This window comes from Podarcis cretensis (assembly GCF_951804945.1).
Source record: "Podarcis cretensis genome assembly, chromosome: 16".
Lineage (NCBI taxonomy): Eukaryota > Metazoa > Chordata > Lepidosauria > Squamata > Lacertidae > Podarcis > Podarcis cretensis.
The window spans coordinates 187123-197674 of record NC_137186.1 but is presented as its reverse complement, the minus strand read 5'-3'; the positions used below and the strand labels follow the sequence as shown (position 1 = coordinate 197674).

The 10552-nt window shown below is 56.9% G+C and overlaps 1 protein-coding gene across 2 annotated transcripts; it reads left to right on the top strand.

Moving 5' to 3' along the window:
* Positions 1-423: 423 nt before the first annotated feature.
* Positions 424-8790, top strand: PRCC (proline rich mitotic checkpoint control factor). 2 transcript variants are annotated; one of them, XM_079958202.1, is made up of 7 exons: positions 424-1332; positions 4510-4557; positions 4965-5573; positions 5796-5903; positions 6522-6665; positions 6760-6825; positions 7348-8790. In XM_079958202.1, exons 1-7 carry the CDS (start codon positions 928-930, stop codon positions 7432-7434), a joined length of 1467 nt encoding a protein of 488 aa, XP_079814328.1. In that variant the 5' UTR covers positions 424-927; the 3' UTR covers positions 7435-8790. The 2 variants fall into 2 exon arrangements, with proteins under 2 accessions (XP_079814328.1, XP_079814327.1); XM_079958201.1 differs by having other exon boundaries at positions 425-1332; positions 5793-5903.
* The last annotated feature ends 1762 nt before the right edge of the window (positions 8791-10552 follow it).

Genomic DNA, 10552 nt, shown 5'->3' with positions numbered 1-10552 from the left:
GGGAGGCCAACCAGCGCCAAGGCCTGGGCGGCCCTCCGGGATGGCGCCCGTCTCCCCCGCGGCGGGGCAGCGGCGCGGAAAAGAGGCGAGCCTCCCAGCCGCCTGCGCGCCGCCGGGAAAGCCTTCCGCTGCAGACGCGATTCTGTATTCTCAATCGCTCGTGGCGATGGGATTTGTACTGGCGGCGGGGGGGGGGGTCTGCTGGCTTTTAATCAAGGGTGGGGGGCAGAGATCCTAAGGGGTTCGCAAAGATGAGCCACCCGGCCAGTTGAAACAGCAGCCTCGCTGCAAGGAGTCACAATGGGAGGCTTCCTCCGCCTCTCGAGGGCGAGGCGCCTCAGGCGGCTGACAAAGGAGCCCCGCCCCCCGCCTCGCGCGGGCGCCCCGCCCCGCCCCCGCGGCCATTTTGACTCCGCGCGGGCGGGCGGGCGGGCGAAGTGCCTGATGGGAGCCGTGACATTCCCTCCCTGGAGGTCGGAGGCGAGGGAGGAAAGGGAAGCGGAGCGGGCGCCACCCAGGACTCTGCTTCCCGGCAGCCACCGCGCGCCACCATGCCGGTGGCCCAGCGGCTACTTCCGGCGCGGCTGCTCCTGGGAGTCGTAGTTTCTCCCTCCTCGCTCCCGCACTGAGGGAGGAAGAAGGCGAAAGCCCCCGCGCCGCCTCCTCCTTCCACGGCGGCCGCCATTGCCCGGAGCCGAGTCGGAGGTTGGAGCGAGCCGCCTCTGTAGAAGGAAGGAAGAAGGGAAAGAGGGGGCGGGGGAGCCCGGAGCCCGCCTCCTCATCCGGCCTTCCTTCCGGCGGCGGGGGCGTTGCCATGGCGACCGCTGCGGCCTAGCGGGCTTCACGCTCAAGCGAGCGCGGCCTAGTGCGGCGGGCGCAGCCTCGGCCTCGCGTAGCAGGAGCAGCCGGCGGTCAGAGGGGGAGGCCATGTCCTTGGTGGCCTACGCCAGCAGCGAGGAGGAGGAGGAGGAGGAGCAGGAGGAGAGCGACGCGGCCGAGGAGGAGGGAGGAGGAACAGACGGAGACGACGACGACGACGACGACGAAGAAGAAGCGACAGAGGAGCAGGAGAGGGGCCGGCGGGAGCTGAGCCGGCGAGGCGGCCGCGGACTCTTCTCCGCCCTCCCGCCGCCCAAGGCCGGCGCGGGCTTCGCTTCGCAGCAGCAGCCCCACCGGCCCCTCACAGCCGGCCTTCCACTTCCTTTGGCGCCGCGGCCTATCCCGGCCTCGTCCCCGCCGCCGCTTCTGGCCCCGGCCGCTGCCGCCTCCGAGCGGGCCCCGGGCAAGAAGAGGACGCAGCCCGTGCGGATCGCGGCGCCTCATTTGGGGGACGTGAGTGTCCTGGGGGTCCTTCGTGGAGGAAGAGCGCAGGATCGGGCCCGCCGCCCGCCCGCTTCCTCGGCAGGGAGGGACAGGAGGAGCCCGCAAGGCCGACTCGAGAGTAGACCCCTGGCAACGGAGGCATGGTGCCACTGGCGTCCCCCTTTGGCCCTGTCCCTTATCGTCAGTGGGTCTCCTCCTGAGTAGGACTGGTGTGCAATGCAGCCCAGAGGGTCTCACGGTAGCACCTGGAAAACAATATGCTTGGAGCTGACCCGACTCGGCTGGCATCTTCCCATCTTGCCACATCTTCCTGCAGGAAACATGTACAATTTAAGAACTCGCTATTAAATCAGAAAGCAGTTTTTAATACTGTAGCAAGTTACACAGCATAAAATACTAAATGAAATATTTAGTATCTTTATGAAAGCTATCAACAAGCATTAGAATAATAGAGTCTTAGAGGTGGAAGGGACCCCAAGAGTCATCTAGTCCAACCCCCGGCAATGCAGGAATCTCAGCTGGAGCCTCCAGGGCAGATGGCCAGCCAGCCTCTGTTTAAAAACCTCCAAGGAAGGAGAGTCCGCCACTCTCATGGGAGTCTGTTCCACTGCCAAACAGCTCTTACTGTCAGAAACATATTCTGATGTTTAGTCAGAATCTCCTTTCTTGTAACTTGAATCTATTGGTTTGAGTCCTCCCCTCCAGAGCAAGAGAAAACAAGCATGTTCCCTCCTCCATGTTCCCTCCTCCCTTCTTGAAGATGGCTGTCCTAGCTCCTCTCAGTCTCCTCTTTTCCAGGCTAAGCATACCCAGCTCCTTCAACTGTTCCTCATCAGGCTTAGTTTCCAGACCCTTGATCCTCCTGGTTGCCCTCCTCTGCACACCTTCCAGCTTGTCGACATCCTTCTTAAATTGTGGTGCCCAGAACTGAACACACTATTCCAAGTGTGGTCTGACCAAAGCAGAATAGAGCGGGACTATGACTTCCCTTGATCTGGACACTATTCTTCTGTTGATGCAGCCTAGAATAGTGTTACCTTTTTTTGCTGCTGCATCACACCTTTGGGCCATGTGATCTATCAAGACCCCTTCTTTTTCTTCTTTGGTGATCATTCATAGCCGAGTAAGATTGTCTTCCATAAACATGGTTTTAACAATGATTCCGTAAGTGACTGTGGAGGCCAATTCTGGATCCACATGTCCTTCCACAGTGGGGACATTGGTTTCCGGGCAGGAGTTGATCACGGTGTGGATTTGCCAAGCGTGCCTTCCTCCTAGCACATTTCTCCCTTGCGTCCTGAGTTCGAGTGTCTTCAAAGCCTATGTCACCTTTGGTAAAGGCTGTTCCCCAACTGGAGCGCTCACAGGCCAGTGTTTCCCAGTTGTCAGTGTTTATACTACATTTTTTTAGATTTGCCTTGAGACAGTCTTTAAACCTCTTTTGTTGACCACCAGCGTTACACTTTCCATTTTTAAGTTCGGAATAGAGTAGTTGCTTTGGAAGACGATCATCAGGCATCCACACAACATGACCAGTCCAACAAAGTTGATGTTGAAGAATCATTGCTTCAACACTGGTGATCTTTGCTTCTTCCAGTACACTGGCATTAGTTCGCCTGTCTTCCCCATGATCCTTCTCACAGGTACTACTGGCAAGCCAGGTGCCGCATCTTATATTTGTGCAGCTGGTTCTTCCTGCCTAAGTGCAGAACCTTACATTTGTCCTTTGTGAATTTCATTTTGTTACTTTGGGCCCAAGTGGGATCTTGCCCTACTCAGAGGAGACCCATTGTGACTGACAGTGGCTATCAAGTCCGTTTGCTTCAGTGGGTCTGGATGGGCTGTCTCCAGGTGGGACTAGCAATGTCCGCTGCCTGAAACTCTGGGGAACTGCCACCTGCCAGTCTGGACAGTACTGAGTAAGATGGACTCAGTATTATTTAGAAACATGAGGACTAGAATCTTAACTTTATTTGGGGGAAAGGCCTGCAGCCTATTGCTAGAGTATCTGCTTTACATGCAGAAGGTAGGAGGCTCAATCCCCTACTTCTGCAAGTAGGACTGGGAATGTCGTGTGCCAGTCAGTGTATATGAAGGGAGATGGACCTGGTGGATTGCAGCTTGTTGAAAAGCAGAGGGAGCAAACATGGGCAAGTGGTGAAGAGCTGATGAACTCAAGGCTCCCCGCCCACACCTCTCTGAAGCCGCAGTGGGCGCTGCCCAGCAACTGATAGGTTTTGTGAGAGCTTGGGAACCTGCTGCTTTTTTTGGAATCCAAGATGCTCATCATTCTGCTTGGCTGGAGTGCCAAGGTTTGCCTTTTGTGGTCCGATTCCTTCCTTGACCTTTGGATCGCACTTCTAAGCTAAAACTGGAGGGCGAAGAAGGCAGGCTGTGGTGATGAGGGCACTCGCCTCAGGGAGTGGTGCTGATGGAGGAGCTGACTGGGCCCTCTTGCAAAGCTCGACACAAAGACAGCTGCTGTTTCTGCTTTCTAGGAGCTGCTGGGTCTGTCCTTATCACTTACTTGCAGCAGGAGGGAAGGGAGGAGGAGCTGCCAAATGTTTCTTCCTATCCATGCAACGGGGAAACCTTTTTTTGTGTTTTTCAAGTAAAATTTATGTGCACCCTTCTCATGCATAAGTCATCCAAGGCCCACAATACAAACAGTACGAGGGTTCTATTTAGCTAAGTTAGAGTAGAGCAGTTGAAATTTTTGGACCCTATTTAGTCACATCCATTAGCTTCAGTAGGTGACTCTGAGTAGGACTAATGTAACGTAAGAAAAAACTGTACTGCAAATACAGGTTTTTGCAGTCCATATGCCTAGCAGTGTTAAGATCTGAGTGAATTAAGTTGAGAGAAGGGTTGTTTGTTACTTACTTTATTGCCTTTGTGATTAATTCCCATAAAATTTCTGGTAGCGTCATTGTTAGAAGCAATTTCATATATACAAACAATGACAAAACAATTCCACATCTTCACACAATTTCCTGTGTAAAAAACTATTTTGAACCCAATACAGATCTGGACTGGGACAGAGGTAGGTAGATATATATATATATATAAGTTGAAAATGTAGAGACCTTTTGCACTGTCTATCTCTGTCCCAGTCCAGATCTGCATTGGATTCAGAATAGCTCTCTCTCTCTCTCCTTGCACTCAGTTCTGCTCTCTCTCTTTCAGTCGGATTCCGAGGAAGATGAACCAGCAAAGAAGCACCCCTCTTTCCAGGTGAGGACTTGGGCAAGTGGTGCTCCTGTAAAGGGGGGGGGGGAGCACCTTGCTTTCAGTGAAAAGTGTTTGCCCCTAGTCAGGGAGAGGCCCCTGAATGTCCATCCTGGCCCTCTGGGGTTGAGTTGCCTCTCTGGATTAGTCATGTTAGTGAAATCTCACATGTGAGACAAAGTTCAGTCGATCTGTCAGTGCAGGCTTCATGGTCAGCCACAGCTCGTGTCTTTCTGGGAAGGCACGGCTAGTTCCTGCTTGGCTCCGAGGCAGCTATTGTTGCCTGGCTTGGTGTTGCTTCCTGGGTGAAGGAGGGGCTGCTGTGGCTCCCGCCGTCCCCTTGCCAGCAGGCCCAGGTGGATGTAGTCCTTCCTACCCCTGCCTCACCTTACCCTATGTCTTCCACCCTCCAGGCCCAGAGCGAGGGCTCCGGCTTGTCTGCTCTACTTCCTCAGCCCAAGAACCTGACGGTGAAAGAGACGAATCGGCTGCTGCTCCCTTATGCTTTCTCTAGGAAAGCGGCTGCTGCTGCCGAGAGCTCCCCGGAAGCCAAGTCTGCCAAAGGCCCGCCCTCCTCCAAGCCAAAGCCTCCCCTCAAGGCACCCTCGGCCGTGACGGCGACCACGACTCCCTCCCCATCAGCCATCAAGGCGGCCGCCAAGAGCGCCGCCCTGCAGGTGACCAAGCAGATCACGCAGGAGGAGAATGACAGCGACGAGGAGGTGGCCCCCGAGAACTACTTCTCCCTGTCCGACCGGAGCGATGCACCAGCCCTCAGTCCAGAGGCCTATGCCTACCCTGGCCCCGTGGTGCCGGATGATCTGCCCCCTGGGACGGAGCCGGACCCTGAGCCCGAGAGCCAGGACGCAGCTGCCAATGCCCCGCTGGAGTTCAAGACGGGGCCGGGGGCCAGCTCGGCTTCCCACGGCTGGGCCCCCAAGCCTGGTGAAGACTATGGCGGGCAGCACTATGCGCTCTACCCTGGCTGCAGCGATGCAGGCGGCCCCAGCCCCTACTACCAGGTGAGAGGGCCAGAGCCAGAGGCTCCTTCTGCAGCTGGTGGGTTGAGCCTCAAGGGTGGCTGGCACAGTGGGGAGGGCGAGCGGCTTCCGGGAAGGAGGCTGGGATGGGCATGGGGGGGGGTGGCTTGGGGACGGGTGGTAGGCAAAGTGGCTGGTCCTGCAGCAGATTCCTCTCCTGGTGCTGAGGAGATCATTTCCCCCACCTGGCTTCCTCTGCAGCAGGATTACTATAGCAGCAGCAGCTACTACTCGGACACAGACCCGGAGCTGGGCCCGCCCCAAGAGATGAGCAGCGAAGGCGCTTCTTCCTCCTTCATGGACGATGAAGCGGTGAGAAGCTGCTCTCAGCAGGGCCCCCTTACTGGTGGGGTGGGGTGGGGAGGAGCACCCTCTCCTCCGGCTGTGGTGGCCCTGCCAGCGTTTGGGGGTGAGGGGGTCTCTGCTACTTGGCAGGGACTGCAGAACTTGGATTCCAAGGCTGCCGGGCAGGTAGGGACAAGCAGTCCCACCCAAGAGGTGTGGGTGAAGGTCTGACATCTTCTTGGCTTCTAGCTTTCAGCAACTCTAAACAGGGCCTTCTACTTAGAACCAGGGGGGCAGGGTAGGACCCCCAGAAGTGGAAGGTTTTGTTCTCTGGTCTTATGAAAGGATGGCCTCTCCCTCCCACTTCCCACCCCCATTTCTGTCCCCTGAGTGAGCAGAAAGTGGTTCCCCCCCCCCCGAAGTGAAGGTTAGAGGTTGGTTTGGGACTGCTCAAAGGAGGCAGATCATCTGCATCCACTTGCTTTTCTGCAGGAGGTCCAGGAGGGGGGCTGGTTGGCTGTGGACACTGCAAAAGGGGCTTCTGGCTGTTTCAGTTCCAGCCCGGCCTCAATGGGCCTGGGATTAATCGTGTTTGGGATGCTCAGCAGACTGAATCCCTCTTCCTTCCTCCCGTCCCTTGCTCAGTTCAAGCGTCTGCAAGGCAAGCGGAACCGCGGGCGGGAAGAGATCAACTTTGTGGAGATCAAGGGGGACGACCAGCTGAGCGGCGCCCAGCAGTGGCTGACCAAGTCTTTGACAGAGGAGCAGAACATGAAGTCCTTCAGCAAGGTGTGGGGGCCCCTCCGTTCCCTCGCAGGGGGAGCCTTCCCTCCCCCCTCCTGCTCTGCTGGTAATCACAACTCCTGTCTCTGTTTCTCTCCAGAAAAAAGGGGAGCAGCCCACGGGGCAACAGCGGAGGAAGCACCAGATCACGTATCTGATTCACCAGGTGAGGCTGCCGGGTTGCCCCCTCCCTGCCCCCCTGGTCACCCTAGTTTGGATCTTGTGCCCTGGAAGCCGCAGCAGTTGGCAAAGTGGGTCCTCTTCTGCCCTGCTGTCAAGATCCTGCTCAGGGCTCCCGCAGGGTTTGCTCTAGAGTAGGGGCTGTGAGCCATCCATGGCCCACCAGACACTTTGCCAATTATTTTTATTGATTTTCCAAACTATTACAAATTAGACACTTTGGGACTGCAACATCTACCATCACCTCCAGGCTGACGGCTGGGGCTGATGGGAGATGCAGTCCAGCATCCTCTGGGAGGAAAATCATGTGTCCTGCCTGATGCTCAGCATTGCTGCCCGTTTGCGGCTGAAGTTCAGAAACCCCAAACCAAGCCCTGTTTTCAAGAGTGGGTCAGGGCAGTGCGGGTGTCTTGGTGTCCGCGCTTGGTGGTGCGGGTGGGACAGGCGCCCTGTCAAGCGAAGGGCCTTGCTTCTGAGCCTCCACCTCCTCCCTCTCTTTCTGGGGCAGGCAAAAGAGCGTGAGCTGGAGCTGAAGAACACGTGGGCCGAGAACAAGCTCAGTCGGCGTCAGACGCAGGCCAAGTATGGATTCTAGGGCCCATCTGCCTCCTCGGAGCCCCTTCAGGCAGAAGCTGCCAGCCCCAGACCATGTTGCGTGAAAGGAAGAGAGGGGCCTGCGGAGGGAAGAAGGGCGTGAGGCCATGTGCCTGGGGGGGCCTCTGCTGCCTTTCCCGGCAGGGGTCTTCGGCAGAGGGATGCAGAGGAGTGCTCTGGCCCCCCAAGAAGGCCCACTAGGCTGCCTGGCACCCCCAAGCCCCTTTTCTTTCCAGTAGCCAACGCGACACCCGACGAGGCCCCTGTCAGCTGGGGGGAGACCAGCGCTGCTCACTCCCTTGGAATTGCCCACCTTGCAGGAGGTGGGGCAGCCCAGGCAGCCCACCCAACCATGGGGGGGGGGGAGGACTGTCCCTGAGTGCTCTTCTGTAGCTGCCCCACCCTGCCCCCCGCCCGGTTCTTCTCGTGTCTCTCTGTGTTTGTGCTCCAGACCATTTGCCCTCCCCTTCCGGGCTGAGGAGAGTTCTCATCTTCTGTGGGTTTGGGGCAGCCCCCTCCTTGTTTCCCGTCAGAAGCTCTCCTGGCAGCCTCCTCGATGACAGTGTTTGGGTTTCAGCACAAGACAGGGCTGGAAGGTGCGTGGCCTGTGATCTCTCCCCCAAAGCCATAAGGACACATCACTGTTAACAGTACTTGGGCTAAGTGCTAGCGGGATCCGTGCACTTCCAGGAGGCTGGCGGCTTTTCAGGCGCCCCCAGCCCAGGGCGAGGGCGGCAAGCAGAGCCTGCCCCAAGGCACCCACCCTCTGGGCTTCCACCCCTGGATGAACCTGGGCTTCCCACTCTCTTGGCTTCTGGGGCCTCTGCCCAGACCCCGTTGTGACTGTGGGGCGGGCCCTCTCTTGCCACCCCTCCCCTCCCCAGATTCCAGGTGGGAGGAGCCAGACGGGGAATTCTGCTGGGGCACACACACTTGCTCTCTCTCCTTGCTGCCCCACCTCAGATTCTTCTGCTGCTGGGCCTGATCAAGCAGCCCTCGAAATCCCCGGTCTTCTGGTCTCACATCCTCCACTTTGGGGTTGTTGTGTTCTCTTCATTGTTGTTGTTGTCTTTCAAACTGGAGCCCGTTTTCCATTTTTGGAGGGCGTGTCCCCCACACTGTGGCAGAATTTCTGGGTGAATGATGATGTCTCTGTATTTAGGGTATTATTATTTTTTTCTAAACAGAAACAAAAAAAAAAGCAATTTCTAGTTTATTTCCCTTAACATTTTAGTACTTACAGAAGCCTCTCTTTTTTTCAGTATTCCAAAATAAAGCTCTCATTCAGTAATTTATTCGTTACCTTATGAAACTGTCTGGAAAGAGATTTTATAAAAGAATAAAACTTTTAAATGAACTTGCCCTCCCTCAGAACATTTTAGTGTGGTTTGTTTGGGCTCCCCTCAGTCTCCACCCTCCGACTCCCTTCGGACTCCTTTCCCTCCCTTTCTGACCCAGGGGCCTCAGGCAGCTTCCGTGTTTCCTGGGGACGCTTCGTGCCTCCGAGGGGCTTGCAGGGTGACAGCTGGGCCCCGATGTTGGGGGGAGAAGCAGCACAACACCACTTTGCGCAGTCATGGATTTCCCCCAGGAATCCTGGGAACTGTAGTTTAGGCAGGGCACTCGTAGCAGTTGGGAGATCCTCTGAGCTACAGTTTGCATTTCCTTCTCCCCAATGAATTTTGTAGGTTTATCTCTGTGAGCAGAATAGGATGTGGGAGGTTTCTCCTAAGAATCAACGCCAGGAGGCTGTGGTTGAATGTCTCTTACTGGCCCAGGGGCAGAAAAGGGGCAAGGGCCTACAGTGCCTCCTCTTCCCCATTGCTCTCTCCCATCCGGCCCTGAGAAGCCGTCTTCCTTCTATCACCAGCCACGTCTTGGGGGAGCGTCTGCCTTCCTGTCGGTTCTGAGTGGGCAACAGGCGCTAGGCCAGTTCAGCCGGATTAAAAATAACTCCTCTCCTGTCCCAGGCCAGGAAGCACTAGGAGTTGTGCAAGAGCAGCAACTTGGGGGCTGGAGGAGGCAGCCAGAGAAGGCGCAGTGGGCCACCTATCCTACTGGGCAGTGGGGCTCTCTGGGCTGGCTCAGACACCCTTTCATGCATTTCTGAACTTCTGAACTGCTGTTCAGCTCAAGTCCTGCTTCTGGGCTTCCCCTTAAGGTCCTTGTGGTTGACCATGACAACAGGATGCTGGCCTTTGGCTGGGTCCAGACTCTGCAGCCAGACTCTTACGTTCTCTGCCTGTGTAACAGCAGCTTCACCTTGCCTGACCTTAGCCTGGATTTTTCAGAGCTGCAGCTACACGAACACAAAGACAGGAGGTAATTGCTCTCCAGCATCATCCAAACCAACTCCTGAGAAGTGAGGATGGGATTTCTGCAGAAATCAGAGCAGCCATGGCCCAAGGAAGCATTTCTAGCACAATATGAAGTCAGTAACTCTTCCCCCCCCCCCCCGCTTGGTATTCTGCAGTATACTGCTCCTAAACAAGGAGGCTCTCTGGAGCTGCCAGGGCTGGTTACTGTGTGCATACAATGCTTTCCCAAGTTTGCTACAGGCACGAGGCTCTCGAAAAGATACCTGCTGCCTTGCAGCTGGTCAAGGGAGGCAGAGAAAAGCAGAGTGGGAAGGGTTAAGAGAGTTTTAACTTCACTTTCAGCCTGGGTGACAGTTCTTTAAGCTTGGGCCACCCGTGTCTGTGCCCAGGCTGCTGGAAGGAACGCGCACGCAGTCCAGGTGGGTCCGAAGTCAGCAAGAAACCTTCCCTGTTCTACACACCCAACAGCTGGTTGACTGCCTTGCTCCAGGGGGCTCTAGCAGAGCTGCAGAGCAGGGAGAGGTCCTCGCTGGTCAGGAAGGGGGCTGCGGCCGGGCCTCTCCTTGCAAGCGGAAAAGGAGCCCCTCCGGGGCCCTCCTCCGCCGGCTGGGCTGCTGGCGGAGGCGTCTTTCGGAGATGCCCCTCGGAAGGGACTCTCCGGCCGGAGCGCGCCCTGCAGCAGCCCCCGAGGCGCCCCCGGGAAGGAAAGGGTCCCGGGCTGGCGGCGGGGCGGCTCCTCCTCTTCGGAGCGAGCCAGGACCAGACCGGCGGAGCTGCGGCCGGAGCAGGAGGGCTGCACTG